The sequence below is a fragment of the Salmo salar genome, chromosome 14 (assembly GCF_965601325.2).
Source record: "Salmo salar chromosome 14, fSalSal1, whole genome shotgun sequence".
NCBI lineage: Eukaryota > Metazoa > Chordata > Actinopteri > Salmoniformes > Salmonidae > Salmo > Salmo salar.
The window spans coordinates 84830119-84854426 of NC_138304.1; the positions used below are offsets into that span (position 1 = coordinate 84830119).

At 42.5% G+C, this 24308-nt stretch overlaps 1 protein-coding gene across 1 annotated transcript; it reads left to right on the forward strand.

Moving 5' to 3' along the window:
- Positions 1-5104: 5104 nt before the first annotated feature.
- On the forward strand, positions 5105-23783 carry LOC106570337 (ubiquitin-conjugating enzyme E2Q-like protein 1). Its single transcript, XM_014142531.3, has 3 exons — positions 5105-5458; positions 5771-6693; positions 20332-23783. Exons 2-3 carry the CDS (start codon positions 5959-5961, stop codon positions 20461-20463), a joined length of 867 nt encoding a protein of 288 aa, XP_013998006.1. The 5' UTR covers positions 5105-5458; positions 5771-5958; the 3' UTR covers positions 20464-23783.
- Positions 23784-24308: the final 525 nt, after the last annotated feature.

Consider the following 24308-nt stretch of genomic DNA (forward strand, 5'->3'; position numbering starts at 1 on the left):
CTGCTAAATGACTTAAATGTAAATGTAATGCAGTGAATTTTCCTGCATTTATTTATAGTTTGGTGGACAATGTTATGTAAACGTTTAGAATTAATAAAAGCAGTGCAGTGAAACATTAAAATATACAAAATATAAAATAGAGTAAAATACTTTGTAGGCTACTTAAGACAGCCTGTTTGAAGCCACTTTGTAATATAATAGCCTGAACATTAGGCTATAGGCTACACTAAATATATCCCCAAGTCTCTTGTCCTGTTAGGATAGAACATAGACATGAATAAGCTACAAAATAATTTAAAGTATGGCTTTCAGTGTTAGTGGGACACTTTAGTAAATGAACTGGGACACTATTTTTCTCATTGGAAATACATTAGTGTTCCACTTGACCTCACACTTGTCATGAACTCATCAATAAGACTTTGTAGAAGCTTGTAGATAACACACTCTGCTTTTACAATTTTGTGACAATAACCGTTTAAAACAAACCTCTCCATGCCATTAGAAAATGTATTTGGAGACGTTCCAAGCTCTTGGTGAAAATCTAACTAAAGGAGTCTGTACAGCTTTTACTTGATCCTGAAACACCTCTACAATCCCCCAAATTCTGTCCCCGTTCATAAATGTAGACTATTTTCTATCCTCCATTTCTTACATGTCAGGTGCTTGCTTCCTTTCTTTCTTTTCCTACTCTTATTATATCCCTGATTCCTTCAACCGTCATCATATGATGTTCATTTACTATATAGCATCTAAAATCGATTCAGAGATGTTATGAACAACTAAAACAACATATTTCAGTGTATTTATAGAATATCTAATGAAGGGAAATACATTTAAATTGATTAAAGGTTTGTTTTGTAGCTGAAAAGGTCCCTGTCCCACTATTCAAGCACAATTCAGGGGAAGTGGAACAGCACTATAAATCTAATTTCATAAAATATAATAACTGTTTACATGAATGGTTATTATATACTGAACAAAAATATAAACACAACATGCAACAATTTCAACAATTTTACTAAGTTACAGTTCATAAGGAAATCAGTCAATTGAAATAAATAAATTAGGCCCTAATCTATGGATTTCACATGACTGGGCATAGGTCAACCCACTTGGGAACCAAGGCCTACCCACTGGGGAGCCAGGCCCAACCAATCGGAATACGTTTTTCCCCACAAAAGGCATTTATTACAGACAGAAATACTCCTCAGTTTCATCAGCTGTCTGGGTGGCTGGTATCAGACGATTCCACAGGTGAAGAAGTCAGATGTGGCGGCTTATGGTAGAGAAATGAACATTCAACTCTCTGGCAACAACTCTGGTGGACATTCCTGCAGTCAGCAAGCCAATTGCACACTCCCTGAAAACTTGAGACATCTGTGGCATTGTGTTGTGTGACAAAACTGCACATTTTAGAGTGGCCTTTTATTTTTTCTGTGTATGGATCATAAAAGACCACTGGGATCTTTTATTTCAGCTCATGAAACATGGGACCAACACTTCACATTTTGTGTTTATATTTTTATTCAGTATATATTTATAAACACTACAAATAACTATTAATTTAATACAAAAAGCTAGATTGTTGAATTAGCCTTGTCAATCTAGCACAAGGTTTGATAAAGTGCCTTGCAAAAGTATTCATCCCCCTTGGCGTTTTTCCCAGTTTGTTGCATTACAACCTGTAATTTAAATGGATTTTATGTAAAGGACATACACAAAATAGTCCAAATAGGTGGAGTGAAATTTAAAAAATGACTTGTTTAAAAAAATTATATTAAAAAAAAAATAGAAAAGTGGTGAGTGCATATGTATTCACCCCCTTTGCTATGAAGCCCCTAAATAAGATCTGGTGCAACCAATTACCTTCATAAGTCACATAATTAGTTAAATAAAGTCCACCTGTGTGCAATCTAAGCGTCACATGATCTGTCCCATGATCTCAGTATATATACACCTGTTCTGAAAGTCCCCAGAGTCTGCAACACCACTAAGCAAGGGGCACCACCAAGCAAGCGGCACCATGAAGACCAAGGAGCTCTCCAAACAGGCCAGGGACAAAGTTGTGGAGAAGTACAGATCAGGGTTGGGTTATAAAAAAAATATCAGAAACTTTGAACATCCAACTGAGCACCATTAAATCCATTATTTAAAAAATCATAAGAATATGGCACCACAACAAACCTGTCATGAGAGGGCCGCCCACAAAACTCATGGACCAGGCAAGGAGGGCATTAATCAGAGAAGCAACAAGGAGACCAAAGATAACCCTGAATGAGCTGCAAAGCTCCACAGCGGAGATTGGAGTATCTGTCCATAGGACCACTTCAAGCCGTACACACCACAGAGCTGGGCTTTACGGAAGAGTGGCCAGAAAAAAAAGCCATTGCTTAAAGAAAAAAAATAAGCAAACACGTTTGGTGTTCGCAGGGGCGAAAATCTGATATCAACTTTGGAGGGGACAATTACATGAAATTTTCTCAAAAGCAATTCCTGAGAGGGACACCAAAAGTAATGCTGTAACACATAGCCTACGTTGTAATATGGTAAATGTATATTGAGGAACCAGAGAAATAAGGTGTTTGCCGTACTCCTAACTACCGGTACCCAAAACTACACAACAGCAATACCATTGCCTTTAACAAATCTTAGTTTAGTCACAAGTTTAAGTTGAGAGTGGGGGTATCCATGGCATTTTCCAATTATGTTCCTATTTTACAAGTCAAAAAAATTGAGAACCTTTCATAATGTTACCAAACAAAGACTCAACAAACTTACCTGAGACTCCCTGTCTCTGCCAGTCTGTCCCCAGCTCTGCTGTCTGTGTGCCATCTGTTGCCTGCTCTGCCTAATGACATCATTGTGAAACATTTCCATTAGTATTTCACTTCTTTCTTATGAACATTTTATCAACTAGTCTTTGAGATATTAGGCTACTAGGGTTCTTACTTTGCGTTTTGGTATACTGAAAAATACTCTGATGTCCGTCTTTTTTCTGCCATTTTTCTACCTGGCTGGCTACACACACACACACACACACACACACACACACACACACACACACACACACACACACACACACACACACACACACACACACACACACACACACACACACACACACACACACACACACAGTGTGCAGGTTATTTACAGTAGGAGATGGGCTTCTACCATCTTATCTTCTATCATTCTATATGGGGTTCGATCTAAAAGGTAGCTAGCAAATGTGAAACGGATTGCAGTGACAAGAGTTGACAGCTGTATGAGTTCACCATTTACACAACATATGCTGCAACCTTTTGTCATTTTAATCGTTTGTTTCATATTGGCTAGCTTCCAACAATAGCTGAATTTGCAAAGCTAGCGAGCACCAATTCCGTTTCAGTGGTGTTTGCTATAATCTTTGCTACCCGGGTTAAATAAAGGTGAAATAAAATAAATAAATAAAAGTTCCCTTGCGACAATTTAGCTTTTGCAACGAGACCATTAAATATATTTAAGACAATGGTAGAACAGAGTGTAGTTCTGTTCAGTTTGGACTTATCACAGGGACTTTGAAGCACTAATTTACAGTAGATACGAACCCTCTGTTACCTTGCCAACTAAGGAACTGGCAGTGGATCAAACCATTGTGAGGCAAAGGGTGGGGGGCCGCAATCTTTTGAAACTTAAAAACGAGCTATTAAGTGTCTATAATCAGCACAATTGCTTTCATTGCGTATTAGTAATATTATTTAAATTACATAGTTATGTTTACAGTGATATATTGGGGGGGACAAATCACATTTTTCCCAGGATGGAGGGGTCGTGTCCCCCCCGTCCCCCCTGGGATTTCCGCCCCTGGGTGTTCACCAAAAGGCATGTGGGAGACTCCCCAAACATATGGAAGAAGGTACTCTGGTCACATGAGACTAATATTTTGCTTTTTGTCCATCAAAGAAAACACTGTCTGGAGCAAACCCAACACCTCTCATCACCCCGAGAACACCACAGTGAAGCATGGTGGTGGCAGTATCATGCTGTGGGGATGTTTTTAATCTGCAGGGACTGGGAAACTGGTCAGAATTGAAGGAATGATGGATGGTGCTAAATACAGGGAAATTCTTGAGGGAAAGTCTTCCTGAGATTTGAGACTGGGACGGAGGTTCACCTTCCAGCAGGACAATGACCATAAGCATACTGCTAAAGCAACCCTCGAGTAGTTTAAGGGCAAACATTTAAATGTCTTGCAATGGCCTAGTCAAAGCCCAGACCTCAATCCAATTGAGAATCTGTGGTATGACTTAAAGATTGCTGTACACCAGCAGAACCGATCCAAGTTGAAGGAGCTGGAGCAGTTTTGCCTTGAAGAATGGGAAAAAAATCCCAGTGGCTAGATGTGCCAAGCTTATAGAGACATACCCCAAAAGACTTGCAGCTGAAATTTCTGCAAAAGGTGGCTCTACAAAGTATTGACTTTGTTTTTGTTGGGGGGGGGGGGGGGGGGGGGGTGAATAGTTATGCACGCTGAAGTTTTCTGTTTTTTGTTGTTGTCTTATTTCTTGTTTGTTTCACAATAAAGAATATTTTGCATCTTCAAAGTGGTAGGCATGTTGTGTAAATCAAATGATTACAACCCCCCAAAAAATACATTTTAATTCCATGTTGTATAAGGCAATAAAATAGGAAAAATGCCAAGCGGGGTGAATACTTTCGCAAGCCACTGTATGTATGGTGGTTTTCATGAGTTTTGATGGGTCACCCCATCTAGGAAACCTGACTACACACACACACACTACAATGACGTCACACTAACCCACAACTATTTGTTCATACACAGAACACATTCAGGAAAAACCAAATAACTTTTGTCGTGCATGGGTTGCAAAATTACCATAGTTCAGTACCCTCTAACGAAAATATACCACTACACCTGATGTCCCACTAATGCTGACATCACCCTGCTTTCTGAATTGACTGGAATTGAAATGCCCTGAGGCATATAGGCCTCTATTACGGGAGTGGGAAAAGCTCTTACGTATCGGCTATGATAGGATGACATTGGCTGAAAAGCCCAGCCCACTTTCACTCTCTCCTCTCGTCCACATCTAGCCCCCTCTCCCCACATCATTAACCATTCAAACCAGGTAGAGCAGCGGAAGCCAACCCACGTCTGGCCGGTCGTCCCTTTCCGCTGCTATTTGTGTGTGTGTGAGCGCAGCGAGCTAACGAGAATTGTGTGAGTCCTCGCCAAGGATTAGCGGGGTTGGTTCGTCCTCAGTAACATTAGAGACAGTGTCGCGGCAGCTGCAGTTAAATCAAAGGCTTTAGCTCGCTTTGTTGGATGGTAACCGTTTAATATCCCTCTCTCTCCACTGTAATAGCTGCTGTCAGTGCAGCTGAAGACTCGCCTTTTCGTCGCATAGGTTACACGAGGACATTGGGGATTTCATTTTTCCGAACGGAATTATAAATGGTAAATCGATGTGTATATTAAAATAGAGGTGGTGTGCTATGTGTGAATTATAACCGTTTGTAAGAGTAATAACAGTGTAAATGCATATTTCAAAGCAGCTATCTATTCTGTACCCTATGTAGTTTATTGGATAATAGCAGATATTCAGCAGCCATTGATCGCCACTAGGAATGCAGTCAATTGCCACAACACAGTCAGTCCACTAGGCTACTATTGAATAGGATTATTGTATCTTCAGTGGCAGATTCATTAAACTGCAAATCGAATAGACAGCAGTTCATCGGTTTATTAATGGCGTGTGTGTTTTTTCAGTCGGACCTCGTCGGAATGATGCACTGAAGAAGGACTAGGCTAAATGCAAGCGTCTGTTCAGAGGCTGCAGTATAGCTGAGGGATTGCGGCGCAAAGTTTTTTTTGTACGGTTTCACCGTCTAACATCAGTGGTTGGCTATAAAGGGAGAATCGTGAATCTCGATCGCCCTGAGCTCGGCGAAAACATAATGGCCACTCTACTGCGTAAAATAGGTCTGATTCGTCTTCACGACCGGGACACAGAGGACCCCAAGCATCACCAGGGCTCGCTAAAGGGGACCAAGGGGAACACCAAGAACAACGCCAAGCAGCACTCTCAGACCACCAACGAGACCAACAACCTCCTCAGCACCCCCGAGATAAAAGCGAAGAAGCTGGACCAGCACAGCAGCAAGGACAAACTGTCCGTAAAGGATAAGCAACAGGGCAAGGACACCAAGGAGAAACAGCAGATGGGAGGCGGAGGAGGAGGAGGTGGGATCGGGGTTGGGAAATCAGCGACCAGTGCCTCGATACCGCCACTAGCCCCTCACCGGCAGCACTGCACCCAAGTCCGGACGAGAAGACTCATGAAGGAACTCCAGGAGATCCGGCGGTTGGGAGACAACTTTATAACGGTCGAGCTGGTCGACGACAACCTATTTGACTGGAACGTCAAGCTCCACCAGGTAGACAAAGACTCGGCGCTGTGGCAGGACATGAAAGAAACGAACACCGAGTTCATACTGCTGAATGTCTCTTTCCCCGACAATTTCCCCTTCTCCCCGCCTTTCATGCGGGTGCTCACCCCCCGGTTGGAAAACGGGTACGTGCTGGATGGCGGAGCGATATGTATGGAGCTGTTAACCCCCCGCGGATGGTCCAGCGCCTACACAGTGGAAGCCGTGATGAGGCAATTTGCCGCAAGTCTCGTAAAAGGACAGGTGAGGATCTATTTGTTTTATTAATGCATGGGTCTCTATCCCCCTGTCCCTTGTGCGTTTTGTTTTGAAACACGAGACGCAGTGGACGGTGAAGTCTTGGTGTTGAATGTTGACACTCATGCACCATGCGTAATGTTTAGTGTAACCGTACTGCGTAAAAGCTGTCAATGTAGTAGCTTACCCGTGGTCATTTCTGCCAAACTGTGTTGAATCGGAATGTTGTTTTATTGTGATACAGATCTCGTATTGGGAGACCTATTTCTCTCCCCCATCTCAGAGAGAGAGAGAGCGAAGGAGAGAGAAGCAGAAATCTATCTACACATTTTAGACGTGATTAATCTTTAGCTGTTACATTACAGCCGCCATTTCGCAGCTGTGCTCTAAATGTTCTCTACTCTGTGTGAGATTTATATTCATCCTCCTACCTCATCGGAATGCATCACCCTTTATCACCTCCACAAATCCTCACCGTTAGTGGGGAAAATAAATGTCTAACATAGAATGACAAGGTCACTCCATAAAATGGCCAGATATGGAATAGGTGAGCATCGGAGTTTACTTTCGTAATTTATCTTGTTTGGTAATATCATTTATTATTTTTTGTGGTTAATTTTAGTCACAATATTTCTCAATTGACAGTAGGTCAACCAATCAGCTGAGCAGCCTGACTTGATAGCCACCTTTTTTGCATAATTTCTTTGAACCATACCATTTTTAAAATCAGCATCGATCCAGGGAGCTCTAACAGTTCTCACGGGTAGTTTCTTAACAGGTGCATGTTTGTGCATGACAAGAGGAACTTATGTAAAAATGTCAACGGACCCCCCCCCCCAGCGACCTAAGAGGGGTTTATTTTTACTTTGCTTTTTAATATGCTTAGACTAATGGACAATGTAAGGCTGTGGTTACACAAAGCAATTTTCAAGCAATTGTAGTTGCAGTTGAAGGTTGCAAGTGACATCATCAAGCAAGTTTGCTGTTACATGAAGCAACTCAAACCCGATTAAAATTGCATGCAACAGCCAATCAAATTGAAGCTGCTTGTTTGAGAATTCTGAACTCACACCATGTCATCTGCTGCATTACATTGTGGTTTCACAACAGCAAGCATATAAAATAACTGCAGCCTGTATAATTTAGCTAGCTAGCCAAAATGACATTGCAAACACCATCACAGCTCGCTAGCTTGCAATGAGCTAACCAGGTAAGCAATGAAATAAGCTAGCTATCACAGTTAATGGTGGACAATTTCAGTTGAAACTGGTCAGTTGAAATTGATTCACTTAGAAATTACATTTATTGACTGCTAAACCACGTACAATCATTTTTATACGTCTCCTGTTGTGCTAGTGTCTTGCTCTGTCAATCATGATCATGGGTTGTGCTGCTCAGCACTGACAGCTGTGTTGACATGACAACTGGGTCGGAATTCCGAACCTTCGAATGGATCATGTGACAAAAGTTTTTTTTATTTTTATTTTTTAGTAATTTTTACCCCTTTTTCTCCCCAATTTCGTGATATCCAATTGGTAATTATAATATTGTCTTATCACTGCAACTCCCCAACGGGCTCGGGAGAGGCGAAGGTCAAGTCATGCATCCGATATCGGGATATAAAGAGACACCTAATCATGATGTCAATATAAATTACTGCATTTAGACCGCACTTGCTAGAAAGTAACAAAAAGCTAAACCAACAACCACACAAACTGAAATTGGAGGAAAATGAGGAAAAAAACATTTTATTGCTACCAATTTAGCGAATTGTCACTAGATTTAGCAAGTTTCCAGACCCCTCCAGCGACTTGTATTGGTAAAATAGTATAGTGACAAAGTTAGCAACTTTCTAAGGCTGCCCCAGCAACTTTTGTTTGATTTAGTGACTTTCTTGTTGGTGTGTGTGCCTGCTCGGCTGAGCTCAGCTGTGTTTCTTGCTCCGCCTTCACCGGCTGCTGCGTGTGTGTGTGTGTACGTCACTTGTGCCCCTTCCCCCTCCTCTCAATCCTCTCGGTCTTCAGCAGCGAGTGAAGTGAATGTATTAATTCGGTTCCTTGTTGTTCTCCTTCAAATATTATATTTTACTTTGGATAATTTATCATTGCATGAGCTCGGGCTTCCGAGTGGCGCAGCGGTCTAAGTCACTGCATCTCAGTGCTAGAGGCGTCACTACAGACCCTGGTGCAATTCCAGGCTGTATCACAACAGGCCGTGATTGGGAGTCCCATAGGGCGGCGCACAATTGGCCCAGCATCGTCCGGGTTAGTGTTTGGCCGGGGTAGGCCGTCATTGTAAATAAGAATTTGTTCTTAACTGACTTACCTAGTTAAATTAAATAAATAGAAAACATGAGAGACTGAGGAACAGCATAAATAGGCGACAAATGCAGCAACCAACAGCTACTTAACTTGAAAAATTGTTGGCAACACTGGCAGCATCTTCTGACGACGTAACGTGATGAACATTCATTTCTCTGGTCCTTCAATAATGTTGCAGTCATGTCGCATGTGGTGCTATGCTGTCAAATCGTCCTACATGTTTTTTGTTTAACCAGCTGTTTTCAGCAACTGATACTGTTGAATTTGGTTGTTATATTGGCAGATTTGCTAGCAACAAACTATTTCACTTTAGCTAGCTTCTGCTAAGTGTTTCATTTGCAATGCGATCTCCTCGACTACTGTAATGAACTGACGAGGTAGCAAATGTTCAAAACCAGGTACTTTGCTACTTTGCTGTTATTCTGGCTCAGGTTGACGTAACTGTGTTAGCGGAGTTGGCTAGTTAGCAAACAACCGTTGGCTGGCAATGGAACATAAAAAACGAACGATGGGTTGCGTACATAGAGAAATAACAAAAATAATTAACAACTGATGATAGAACAAAGTGGAAAGAGGAGAAAGTATAAATTCATTATCAAAATGAAAATATACCCCGAAAACATGTTATTTTTACAGGTATATGTGGGCTTTAGTATTGTTTTCTTTGGCAACTGTGGTATAAGCGGGATAAACGCCTCCGTTCTGTACATTACCTTGGAAAAATGAACTCTGCGTCGTCTATTATTTCCAAGGTAATGTACAGAACATCTGCGTTTATCCCTTACTCTGAGTGTACAAAACATTAAGAACACCTTCCTAATATTGAGTTGCACCCTTTGCCCTCAGAACAGCCTCAATTCGTCAGGGCATGTATCCTACAAGGTGTCGAAAGCGTTCCACAGGGATGCTGGCCCATGTTGACTCCAATGCTTCCCACAGTTGTGTTAAGTTGGCTGGATGTCCTTTGGGTGGTGGACCATTCTTTATGTAACAGTGTAGGTTCCGTCCCTCTCTTCGCCCCAACCTGGGCTCGAACCAGGGACCCTTGCACACATCAACAACTGACACCCCACGAAGCATCGTTACCCATCGCGCCACAAAAGCCGCGGCCCTTGCAACGCAAGGGGCAACCCTACTTCAAGTCTCAGAGCGAGTGACGTCACGTCACCGATTGAAACGCTATTAGCGCGCACCACCGCTAACTAACTAGCCATTTCACATCGGTTACACTCACCCCCCTTTGACCTCCTCCTTTTCCGCAGCAACCAACGATCCGGGTCACGGCACCAATGTAACAGTGTAGGTTCCGTCCCTCTCTTCGCCCCAACCTGGGCTCGAACCAGGGACCCTTGCACGCATCAACAACTGACACCCACCGAAGCATCGTTACCCATCGCGCCACAAGAGCCACGGCCCTTGCAACGCAAGGGGCAACCCTACTTCAAGTCTCAGAGCGAGTGACGTCACCGATTGAAACGCTATTAGCGCGCACCACCGCTAACTAACTAGCCATTTCACATCGGTTACATTTATACACACGGGAAGCGGTTGAGCGTGAAAACCCCAGCAGCATTGCAGTTCTTGACATACTTAAAACGGTGCGCCTGACACCTACTACCACCCTCTGAATGGCACACATACACAATCCATGTCTCATCAACAAACAAAAAAATCTTTAACCGGTCCCCTCCCCTTAATCTAAACTGATTGAAGTGGATTTACAAGTGACATCAAGAACGTATCATAGCTTTCACCTGGATTCACCTGGTCAGTCTATGTCATGGAAAGAGCCAGTGTTCTTAATGTTTTGTACACACAGTGTAGTACATATAATTTAAAATTATTCAGTTACATTGACACATTGTCACGTCCTGACCAGTAAAGGGGTCATTTTGTTATTGTAGTTGGTCAGGACGTGGCAGGGGTGTGTTTGTTTTGTGTGTTTCGGGGTTTTTTGGGTTATGTTCTATGTTAATATATTTCTATGTTTGTTCTAGTTTTCTATTTCTATGTTTAGTTTATTGGGTTGGCCTTCAATTGGAGGCAGCTGTTCCTCGTTGCCTCTAATTGGGTAGGGGTGTTTTTCCATGGGTTTTGTGGGTAGTTGTTCCATGTATAGCTGTGTAGCCTTACAGGACTGTTTTTCATCGTCGTTTGTTATTTTTGTTAAGTGTTCACGTTTATCCCAAAAAAAAAGGAAGATGAGCACGAGACCCGCTGCACCTTGGTCCACTTTTTACGACGCACCTGACACACATATGATGTGGTCACAATCGTAAATGCATGGGTAATGTAAGGAAGAACACCCAAAGAGATCCATAGCAAAGACATCAATAATCTTGATTGGTGTTGGTCACATCATTGCAAATATTTAACTTTACTTAATATATTTTACCCTAATGATGTATTGTGAGCAGCAGGTCCACTGCCTGAGGCCTGTGAAGGAGACACAACTAACATGGCTGCTACTGGAAATGCTCTCCTGGGGAATTGGTGATCATTATTCAGCTTCAAGGGGGAAATCTTTGCCTTCAGAATGCAGTTAAATGCTGATCAATCAATCACATGCACAAACACAGTAGCCTACACACTTACACACACACATCTTGATTAGCAGTTAGTTTTTTCCATCTTATCTGTGATTACACGCTGATGGGGTGATATAAAAAGGGAGAGAGGGCGTGTGAGAGAGAGAGAAAGAGAGAGAGCAGCTCTGCAGTCAGTGTACACTAATTACATCCCAGTGCCTTCCTCCTCCAGTTTGCTAATGAAAACAATATGGATTAATTATGCAAGTGTGTGCGTGCACATGCGTCTTTGCTTGTGTGTCTGTATGTGTATCCTGATTTCCCATGTGATTGGTTTGCCACATACCAAATGTGAACTAACACAGTAATTCCTACTTGAATGCTACTAGTACTGCTACTCTGTGGTTCCCTGTGGTGGTTCTGCTTGAGATAGAAATAACCACCTCCAATAATAACCATCTCCTGCATGGGAGGATGATATAATTACTGAATAGAAAGATAATAGATTCCTATCGTTTCCCCATTGCTGTGTACTAGACTAGATTGAAGTTGAATGAAACAAGTGCTGGTTCTTTAATTTTACAATACCAGAGTTAATATCTTCAAGTGATTATTCTATAAGCGGTACTCAAGCAGTAGAAAATGTGAGGTGCACCACTCCAATTCAAGTACTGCATGGTCTTTAGGAGCTGTTTGGCCTTGTCTGATTATCAGCGTTATCATACATGTTATCACAGCTATTTGGGTCAGGGGTCATGGCCATGAACATAACCACATCAAGAGAGGACCATTATTGAATTAAGACCAAATTTACTCTGAAATGTTTTACTTTTCTACACTTCATCTTTTGTCAGGAAGAGATTAGTAAAAGTCTATAAGCAGTTTATAAACCCATACCCTTTATACATTTATTTGCATGTTGCACAACTACAGAAAATTAACTATAATAGGTATAAACTACTTATAAACCTATTACAAACCCTTTATAAATACAGTACCAGTCAAAAGTTTGGACAGACCTACTCATTCAAGGATTTTTCTTTATTTTTACTATTTTCTACATTGTAGAATAAAGTGAAGACATCAACATTATGACTTTTTTTTCACCTTTATTTAACCAGGTAGGCTAGTTGAGAACAAGTTCTCATTTGCAACTGCGACCTGGCCAAGATAAAGCATAGCAATTCGACACATACAACAACACAGAGTTACACATGGAATAAACAAAGAATTCAGTCAATAATACAGTAGAACAAAAGAAAACAAAAAGGCTATATACAGTGAGTGCAAATTAGGTAAGTTAAGGCAATAAATAGGCCATGGTGGCGAAGTAATTACAATATAGCAATTAAACACTGGGATGGTAGATGTGCAGAAGATGAATGTGCAAGTAAAGATACTGGGGTGCAAAGGAGCAAGATAAATAAATAAATACAGTATGGGGATGAGGTAGGTAGATAGATGGGCTATTTACAGATGGGCTATGTACAGGTGCAGTGATCTGTGAGCTGCTCTGACAGCTGGTGCTTAAAGCTAGTGAGGGAGATATGAGTCTCCAGCTTCAGAGATTATTGCAGTTCGTTCCAGTCATTGGCAGCAGAGAACTGGAAGGAAAGACGACCAAAGGAGGAATTGGCTTTGGGGGTGACCAGTGAGATATACCTGCTGGAGCGCGTGCTACGAGTGGGTGCTGCTATGGTGACCAGTGAGCTGAGATAAGGCGGGGCTTTACCTAGCAGAGACTTGTAGATAACCTGTAGCCAGTGGGTTTGGCGACGAGTATGAAGCGAGGGCCAACCAACGAGAGCGTACAGGTCGCAATGGTGGGTAGTGTATGGGGCTCTGGTGACAAAACGGATGGCACTGTGATAGACTGCATCCAGTTTGTTGAGTAGAGTGTTGGAGGCTATTTTATAGATGACGTCACCGAAGTTGAGGATCGGTAGGATGGTCAGTTTTACAAGGGTATGTTTGGCAGCATGAGTGAAGGATGCTTTAAAAAAAAAAGGGGTGGATAAGCTTAATATTGCGGAAAGAATATTGCTTCCATCAATGTAATTGTCTGCATCATTTCCAATCCCCCATTTATTTTTTGGGTAAATATATATATCCATACACGCATGCATACATATACACATATATACATACACATACACATATATATATATGCCTACGGAGCTGTGAAGGGAACGGCACCTCCATACCTTCAGGCTCTGATCAGGCCCTACACCCAAACAAGGGCACTGCGTTCATCCACCACTGGCCTGCTGGCCCCCCTACCTCTGAGGAAGCACAGTTCCCGCTCAGCCCAGTCAAAACTGTTCGCTGCTCTGGCACCCCAATGGTGGAACAAGCTCCCTCACGACGCCAGGACAGCGGAGTCAATCACCACCTTCCGGAGACACCTGAAACCCCACCTCTTTAAGGAATACCTAGGATAGGATAAAGTAATCCTTCTAACCCCCCCCCCCCCCTTAAAAGATTTAGATGCACTATTGTAAAGTGGTTGTTCCACTGGATATCATAAGGTGAATGCACCATTTTGTAAGTCGCTCTGGATAAGAGCGTCTGCTAAATGACTTAAATGTAATGTAAATGTAATATATAGACATACATACTTTTTTAAAGAATATACCTTTATTATTATTCCCCGCAAACCCTACCACCAATCGCCCAATTGGAGTAAACTAATAAACACTTCGGCTTTTACCTTCAATTTATTAATCTTAAACACATTTTACAGACACAGTCTATTTTACAATAGTTATTTTTTGTTTGTTTTTGGTCCTTCCTCTATTTCTGATGTCCATCCAGTTTGATTTCTGTTTGTAACTGTGCTATATCACAAAAGTTCTCAACCTATATACGTTTTACATTGTTTATCTTGTTATTAGTCCCACCCTTCAGCTCCATTCAACCCCTCCCATCTATCAATCAACATCATCCATTTCGGATTTCTATTTGCCATATATTTTTCAACTGTGCTGTGATGCTTCACAAAACAATTAAACCTTTCTATTCTCATAGCTTCTACAGATTGTAAATTAAAAATAAACATTTTTGCTAAAATAATTATTATATTATTGATTGATTGACTATGGCTTTTCAAATCACCCAGTATTGCTATCTGCAGTGTTAGTTCTAGGCAAATGTTGCAATTCTTGCAAGTCTAGCACGTTCGGAACAGAGAGTAAAAGGAGCAGGTTTCTGGTCACGATAGTATAGATTCAAGGCATAGTGTACAGACAAAAGTAAGGTAGGATGTGAGTACATTGGAGCTAAACCTAGGCATTGAGTAATGATGAGAGAGATATAGTCTCTAGAGACGTTTAAACCAGGTGATGTAGGAGGTGGAACAACATGGTTGGTTAAGGCATATTGAGCAGAGCTAGAGGCTCTACAGTGAAATAAGACAGTAATCACTAACCAGGACAGTAATGGACGAGGCATATTGATATTAGAGAGAGGCATGGTAAGCCAAGTGAACATATGGGTCCATTGAGTGGTTGGGCTGACTGGGGACACGGCGATTCAGACAGTTAGCAGGCCGGGGCTAAACAAGCTAGCAGTTAGCAGACCGGGGCTAGCAAGCAAGCAGTTGGCAGACCGGGGCTAGCAGTTAGCAGACCGGGGCATGCAAGCTAGCAGTTAGCAGACCGGGGCAAGCAAGCTAGCAGTTAACAGACCGGTGCTAGCAAGTTAGCCTTTGGAGGACGTCGCGATGGGGGTAAGTCTGTTTTTGCCTCTTCGTGCGGTGACGTCGATAGACCAGTCGTGAAATTAGTAGGGTTCCAAGTAGCTCTAGGTAGCTAGTAGGCCGCGGTTAGCAGAATGGGCCTTCAGCGGACGTCGCGCTTGAGGGGCCTGTTGGAATCCTCGGGCAGATTATGTCGGTATTCGGTGGTAGCACAGGAGCCCTGGCCGGGCTAGCTTCAGGCTAATTGGTTCTTGCTCCGGGATGGAAACGCTAGCCAGGAGTAGTCACCCGGAATTGCGGTTAGCTAGTTGCGACGATCCAGATGACATTGTTCAGAGTTTGCGGTTGGAATCCGGGGATATGGGGGGAAAAAATAAATAACAACAGTTCGTTGTTCGAACTGGCGAGAGCTTTCCGAGCTAAAGGTTAGCTGATGACCGCTAGCAATGGTTTGCTGACTGATAGCTGGTAGGTAGTTAGCTGGCTAGCTTCAGTTGAGGGATTCCAGATCTGAAGTAAATAGAAATACTTTAGAAAAAAACCCAGATCCACGCCACATTGGGTGAGGCGGGTTGCAGGAGAGTATTTAGAAGTTGAGGTTTAGGAAAATATTTTAAAAAGATATGCGAAGAAAAATATGTAAAAAGATATATATAAGGGACACGACAGGACAAAGATGTCTGACTGCTACGCCATCTTGGATTATGAGTAAATAACACATATGGCATCATGTAGTCAAAAGTGTTAAACACATCAAAATATATTTAATATTTTAGATTCTTCGAAATAGCAACCCTTTACCTTCATGACAGCTTTGCACACTCTTGGTATTCTCTCAACCAGCTTCACCTGGAATGCCTTTCCAACAGTCTTGAAGGGGTTCCTACATATGCTGAACACTTGTTGGTTGCTTTTCCTTCACTCTGCGGTCCAACTCATCCGAAACCATCTCAATTGGCTTGAGGTTGGGTGATTATGGAGGCCAGGTCATCTGATGCAGCACTCCATCACTCTCCTGGAGGTGTGTTGGGTCAGTGTCCTGTTGAAAAACAAATGATAGTCTCACTAAGCACAAACCAGATGGGATGGCGTATCGATGCAGAATGCTGTGGTAGCCATGCTTTCCACCAGTCTAATGTCCATTGCTTGTGTTTCTTGGCTCAAGAAAGTCTCTTCTTATTGGTGTCCATTAGTAGTGGTTTCTTTGGAGCAATTCGACCATGAAGGCCTGATTCACACATTCTTCTCTGAACAGTTGATGTTGAGATGTGTCTGTTACTTGAACACTGTGAAGCATTTATTTGGGCCGCAATTTCTGAGGAAGGTAACTCTAATGACCTCTGGGTCTTCCTTTCCTGTGTCGGTCCTCATGAAAGCCAGTTTCATCATTGCGCTTGATGGTTTTTGCGACCGCGCTTGAAGAAACTTTCAAAGTTCTTGAAATGTTCCACATTGACTGACCTTCTTGTCTTAAAGTAATGATGGACTGTCATTTCTCTTTGCTTATTTGAGCTGTTCTTGCCATAATATGAACTTGGTCTTTTACCAAATAGGTCTATCTTCTGTATTTCACCCCTACTTTGTCACAGAACTGATTGGCTCAAACATATTAAGAAGGAAAGAAATTATACAAATTAACTTTTAACAATTGTTAATTGAAATGCATTCCTGCTGACTACCTCATGAAGCTGATTTGAGAGAATGCCAAGAGTGTGCAAAGCTGTCATCAAGGCAAGGGGTGGCTACTTTGATGAATCTCAAATAAAAAAATACATTTCGATTTATTTTACACTTTCTTGGTTACTACATGATTCAATATGTGTTATTTCATAGTTGTGACGTTTTTCACTATTATTATACAATTTAGAAAATAGTAAAAATAAAGAAAAACCCTTGAATGAGTAGGTGTGCAAACATTTGACTAGTACTGTATATTTGCATGTTGCACAAGCTACACACAATCAGACATGTGTTGACATCACATCACGTCATATTGCAATTCCAGTACATCTATTTGCATATTACAATTCCAGTACATCTATTTGCATATTACAATTCCAGTACATCTATTTGCATATTACAATTCCAGTACATCTGTTTGCATATTACAATTCCAGTACATCTGTTTGCATATTGCAATTCCAGTACATCTGTTTGCATATTGCACATTAATCTCCACGGTCAACAACAAGTCTTCAGTGATATGTTGTTGTGTTGATAATATGTCCACCTCTCCAGTCCCATAGCATGTTTATTCATCTTGAGCCTGTTCTCTGGCACATGTAGCCAGGTGTTATGCAATCATCCCAAGTCCAAATCCTCTTCCCAAGATGCACTGGGGCACTGAGCGGAGCGCCGCCGCCTGGCCCATTGACTGATCTCCATTCACAAGATTACCCATCATCCACTTCACTTCACACAACGGAGAAGTGTGTCCCCCACTGGACGTGAGCAAGCGAGGGAGGGAAGGCTTAAGTGAACTAGATAAACAATGACAGACTACTGCAGTGTACAGCCTCAACACACTCTGGATGTAAATACAACCTCACCAAGACGTCCGCACGCATACACACACACACACACCTGTCCTCTCTCTGACTCTCTCCCTCCCTCCCCTCTCCTCCCTCCCCTCTCCTCCCTCCTAACACTAGAGAGTTAATTAAAGCTCAATTTCCTCTTTTTAATTCTCAAATCAAAGAGCTTTTAGAAAGGCTGCACTTTCACCTCACTGAGCTCATGAGTGCTCTCTTTCGACCTCTCTCTCTCTCTCTCTCTCTGTTTCTCTCTCTCTCACACACTCATTCTCTCTCTCTGTCTCTCTCTCTCCATCTCTTTCCTGCTCCCCTCTCTCTCTCTATCTCTCTCGCTGTTATTTCTGTCTCGTTAAGCGTCAGTCTGCCCGGACATGCCCTGAGGCAGGAATGAGTTATTTCAGTCCCTAGTCTGTCCACACACACCACCACTGCAGCCTGTCCCCTGGCAAACATAGGCACCCTGGCAAGGGGGAAGGAAATACCCAGTGCACAGGTCAGACAGGGGACGGAAATAATCGTCACACAGCTAAGGGGAAGGAAATAACCGCTGCACGTTAATGGAGTGTGCTGACCGATGGAGTGATATTGATGTAATGTAAACCACATGGTAGTCAGTCTCTACATTGCTCTCTTCCAGGCAAGGTGGATTAGGGGAAGTAAGGCCTAGCTCTTAAATGGCTGTGATATCCAGTTTAATTCAATTAGTACAAGACCATTCAGGAAATTGGTTCAAATTTAATTGGTTAATTGGTCATAATTGATGAGATTTTAGAGTTTCTGCTGTGCATACGTGCGTGTATGTGTGTGTGTTTATTGTAATTGGTCTAATAATGGGTGTGTGTTAATCCACTGGCCAGTCTCCCTATCAGTCATCTATGTATATATAAATCAGTGGTAGTAACAGCGGCAACTGGCAGATAGTATAAAATTATCCAGACATGGACAGGATTATACCAAGCTAACGATTAGGTAGGCAAGCAGTTGACCTTTCACCTCTCAGGAATGGGTCCTAGGTTTCAGGAACTCAATGATTTATTCATAAGAAGGTTGTGTCTGTCTCGAAGACAGAAGTCTTTTCTGGATTTCTCTGCCTGGTAAAATACCAAACATTTCTTTCACTTTTCGAGTCATTGTAGTCGTTTTGAGAGAAAGGGTGGCCATTACTGCTGACACATTGTCTTGAGTGAGCATATCAATAGTCTATGGGAGAATCTCAATTGCATACTCATTGTGTCCTCTCCTCTCAAAAAAAACATTGGATGAGGAAGCCAGAGGTCCCTCCCCTCTGACTTTCTCCTCCAATGGGTTTTGAGAAAGAGAGAAGATAGAGGACGCGAGGAGCATGCAATTGAGATACTCCCTATAGTGGGCCTACCACTCTAACATTTGAGACACAGCCTTCCTTAGTCCTGAGCTGATGATCCTCCCGTTGTTATTATGTTCCTGTTCTAGTCTGTCTGAGTCACTGAGTCTCATTAACCAGCTCAGTCAGACATGGAAACTGTGTTGCTAATCACCTGACCACTCAGCATTATGACCTCATCCTACTCATCCCCGGCATCCTCAAGACACAAAATGGCCGACCAGACACACAAGCCCTTAATTTGACACAAAAATGGCTGTATCTAAAACAATCTCAAGTTCTACATGTAGTGCAACACTTCTGACCAGAAATGACATCCTAAAGTAATGCACAATATAAGGAGTAGGGTGCCATTTCAGATGCAGACAGAGTCAGCAGTGTGCACTACTTTTCACCAGAGACTTAAGGAGATTTCTTGATCCCTATGACCCAAAATGACGTCTAGACACAGGAGCCGCTCGTTTAATACATTACTTTTTAATGTGGTTTGAGTGTGACCAATGGAAACTGATTTACCTTTGTGGTGGCAAGGAGCCATTCTGGCCTGTGTTCTCAGCACTTCTCTCTCTCTCTCTCTCTCTCTCTCTCTCTCTCTCTCTCTCTCTCTCTTTTTCTCCATGCATGTGTGTACGTGGGTGTGTGAGTTGACTCTCCGACACGTTATGCTCCAGAGGTGAATCACAAATTAGATGATGTAATTTAAGACAACACACGATGCCTCCAAAGGCAGAATCAGCCGTGCATCTTATATTAGCTTTAGTATGCCCCTTATTGTGCCACTGAGGCTAAATATTCACATTTTTAAGATAAAGGCAGGGACTTTTTGTTGTGTTATTTTGTTCTCCCACCCACACAATGCTCTTTAGAGAACACTGAGCCACTGTTGCTAAGAGATCAATGAGCTTTAGTGTCACATGCACCGCCTACCTCTCTTTTCTTTTTCTTCTCTCCCACATATATTATTAGCCTTGTGTGCGAGGAAAATACAGTTGTTGCTTTTTTATTACCAAGATGGAAGATGGTGGTTAGGTGAAAATACTTGAGGTGTTGAATGCAGATGTAATGTACTCATTATCTATCTCTCTTTCTCCATAGTATCAGTGATTGGTTGAGGCGATGAATTACGTAAATACTGTACTAATCATGTCTCTCCCTCTCTCTCTCTCTCTCTTTCTCTCTCTCTCCCTTTCTCTCTCCGTAGGGACGTATCTGCAGGAAAGCAGGGAAGTCCAAGAAGGCGTTTAGCCGCAAAGAGGCGGAGGCCACCTTTAAGAGTCTGGTGAAGACCCACGAGAAGTACGGCTGGGTTTCCCCCCCTGTGTCTGACGGCTGAGGAAAGAGGTTGGCCATGACGCTAGCTAGCCATGCTAACCACGACACACCACGCTAATTCAACTCCTCCTCCTTCTCGACCCTACAGCTCCACCGCTCCAGTTGTTTTGTTTTTAGTTTCTGTTGTTTCAATCACCTCACTGAAACGCTTCAGAAAAATGAACAATCGAACGCTGGTCATCGAGGTCTACTTCTTCACTTTGCTGATCATTGCCATCATCAAGTCGTTATTTCTCCACAGCCCTCCTGCGCTGCACTCCTCCGTCCCTACTTCCCGTTCCCTCCCTCCTTCTCTTTCTCTCCCTTCGGCTGAGTAGAGGGTTCAGAGTGAGGTGTGTCTGTCAGCGGAGGGTGTGTCAGTGGAGTGTGTGTCACAGCGGGCCATGGATTGGGTTTCCGACACGCACACACACACACACCCACACACACTGAGGGACATTCAGACAGACTGTGTGTGGATCTGCAGGTAAAGACTGTGAAAGACTACTGCGAAGAGGGCGATGTATTTTCCTCTCCAACCTTTACCCCCTCCTCTCCTCTTCTCCTCTCATCCTTCTCTCCAAGCTGACACCACACTGCACTGAACTGTAGTCAAACTTTCCATCCCCTCTGCATGCTTGACCATTTACATACAAACCAGCCTGTTGATGTTTAATAGACTGGCTGTGCAGGACAGCAACTCACGCATTCACCCCTTCTTTTTCTAATATTTTTCTCTCTGTTCCTTTCTTTTCCTTTTGACTGTGCTGTTTTTCACAGTTCAATGCAACATGAAGATTGTAATGTATGTAGAGCTGTGCTCTCTATCTCTCTTTCTATCGTTTGTTCTCCTCTCTCTCATTCTCTCCCTCTTTGTGGCTAAATTTAGATCTCACTGTGTTGCGTACATGGTTATTGATTTCTAATGGAGAAAAAACATCACTTGTTTCATACCCAGAGACTCTGTACGATGAAGAGAATGACAGTCAACTACAGCACTCTCTCTCTCTCTCTCTCTCTCCACTCTGTTCTCTCTCTTTCTCTCTCTCCCCTCTCTCTCTACTCTTTCTAGCTCTCTCTTAATCTCTCTCTCTAGTCATACTATCATGTGTAGGGGAAGACCAGCAGCTATAATTCCCATGATTTAGATACCAGATGGTCGAGCTAATAACCAGGCACATGAAGGGTGTGCGTGCTTTCATGCATGTGTGTGTCTCAACATTGCTTTTCATTGTGTTCCTATGTGATGGTAACTGTACTATGCTGATCTCTTTACCGTCAGTATGCCAGTAATAGTATTAGTACATTATTACTGTATGGAGATGTTGTTACAGTGGTAATGATGATGATGTCCTGACCAGAGGAAGTGATCATCTCTACTAGTTCCCCATGGGATTGTTCACCACACACTTCAGAGTGGCTATTTTGCATTGGCACATCACACACACACACGATACCCCTAAATGAGGATGGACAGTGCAGAGCCCTGGTGAGGATGGAGTGGTGGAATAATAAACTAGTGTCCTCTGAGAGATGAGCGTGTCTCAGTGAGCTCCTGATTGATGTCTGGATTAGAGGGAGGAAGAGAGGGAACGAGGGAGGAAAAGGAAGAGAGAAGGGTGCGTGGCAAGCTTTGATGTTTCCCGCCGGCTTCTCAAAATGTCAGCTGGAATCCAAAATGGCTGAAGAGAAGTGTGTGTGTGTGTGTGTGTGTTTCATAACAATTACACACACACACACACACACACACACACACACACACACACACACACACACACACACACACTCTCTTTCTCTAGCCTCCAAATCCTTCCTATGCCGTGCATTATATGTGTGGCTGTGAATGAGCACCACAGAGAGATAGCTGCTAATTACGGTGAAATTTGAACAGAGAGACAGAGTTGTCAGATGAATAACTAGTGAAAGTGATGCCATCATACGTCCTGCTCTGCTCTGCTCCGCTCCGCTCCGCTCCGCTCTGCTCTGCTCACTCACACACACACATCCTGCTCCGCTCTGACATTCTGTCACTCTCACTTCCCGGAGCGCCGCACATCTCATTTTCTGCTTTACATTGTGTGTAAGGCAATGTTCATACAGCATGTTTTTCTACGGTATGTTAATCATCAGGGGGGATGATCATGTGTGTGAGAGGGGTTGTTGTGTCTGTGATGCTCCCTTGGGAAGGTTACAGAAATCACCATCTGGTATCTAATCATGGGAAAGGGTAAGTTTCAAAATGGTAACCTACTGTATTACTTATCTAGTGCACTACTTTTGACCAGAGCCCTATGTAGGGAATAGGGTGCCATTTGGGAGTCAATGCTGATGATGGTCTTCTCTCTTCTTTTGTGGGCAGTGAAGTCAGGGTTGACTGTGGGTGTTTCACTGGGCGTTACGATGAGAGGAGAAATCTACTGTAAAGTGAACAATTAATAGAAGATGAAATATCTCCAAATTGGGTGTTTGCTGGTTTAAAGAGTATCATTTTGTGATATAGTTTAGATCGGTAGTTTGCAGACACTAACTGAGTGAATCGATTCTGTTGTATTATATCTGCATGTGGTAAGTGATTGGTAGCTAGCTATCTTTTTTTCAAGAAAAGCAACGAAAAAAACGACGACGGGGTAAAAAACGAACAGTAAAATGCTTCTCTTCTCTTGTTCTCTTGATTTCTGTTTTCTGTATGTATATTTTTCTTTCTGACTACCCTAAAAAATACTGTCACGTTGTGTTCTCTGAATGTTTGTGTTTTAATTTATTTGTGGTTTGCCAAAATGAAGATTTTGAAGCATGTCGCAGGTATTGTCACAGAAAAAGAGAAAAATAAATCCGAACTAAGAATGATGATGTGTATCTGTGTCAGAAGGGTGTTCAGGTGTATATTTTGTGGGAGACTTTCAAGGAACCAGATTAAGAAGGACTAGATAATGATGTCATAAAGCCTCAACATTCTCCAGGAAGTAATCTGTCACAAGGAGCAGAATTCTATGGAGCTCAATGGAACTGAAGGATCAGTCAACTCTTGGCTCTCACATGTATTTCCTACTCTTCTCTGTGATATCACCGATGTCCATCCTTCTTTCTCTGGTTCCGGACTGCGTTACTGCTTGGGTAGAAGTTGCCCTTAGGCACAGATCTAGGATCAGCTTACCCTGCCTAAACCCTAACCTTAACCATTAGAGTGGAATGTGCAAATCTGTCCTTGATCAGTTTCTAGGAGCAACTTCACCCTACTCCCGACTGAAGTGTCTAGTCCACACCGAGGTCAACAGTTCAAAAGGTGAAAGGTCGTTGCAAGACCAAACAGGAATGTGCAATAAAAGTTACGGCTTATTGAAACTGATGAATGGACCTGGTTTTGTTTGCATTCACTCACATGATACACAAACATTTATCTCTTCTCTATCCAAGATCTTTGCTGTTTTTCATGTCATCATGACCAAACTAGAGTTGTGAGACATCTATCTGTTCAATGTCCAAGATCCTTGTGTTTTCTTCCCTTAACCACAGAGTTAGAGGTATTCTGGAGTAGTTTCGGTACATTGAATGAATAGTGGTTAACTGAGGCACAGCAAACAGTTTCCAATGTTAGGGTCTCTTTACCGAGCAATACTACGCATTTATAAAGCATTGACTTACCATTTTCAAATGTTTTCACCTGTTTTTCAGAGTGGAAGGTTCTTCCTTAAGAAGTCAACTGTCAACTTAGTCAACTTAGTGCTGTGTTCTGTGTTATCTCTTGGCCTCTGTTGTGCTCCAGTTTCATATGAAAACACAGTATCTTTCTCCATTGTCTCAGATTCCATTAGCTCGCTCCAGTCTGAAGTGTTATCAGGTCTGGTTCAAGTGATATCAGAAGAGAAC

Coding starts and splice junctions, on each gene's coding strand:
- LOC106570337 (XM_014142531.3), top strand. CDS start 5,959: ATGGCCACTCTACTGCGTAAAATAGGTCTGATTCGTCTTCACGACCGG. Junction 6,694..20,331: donor CAAGTCTCGTAAAAGGACAG/GTGAGGATCTAT, acceptor CTCTCTCCGTAG/GGACGTATCTGCAGGAAAGC.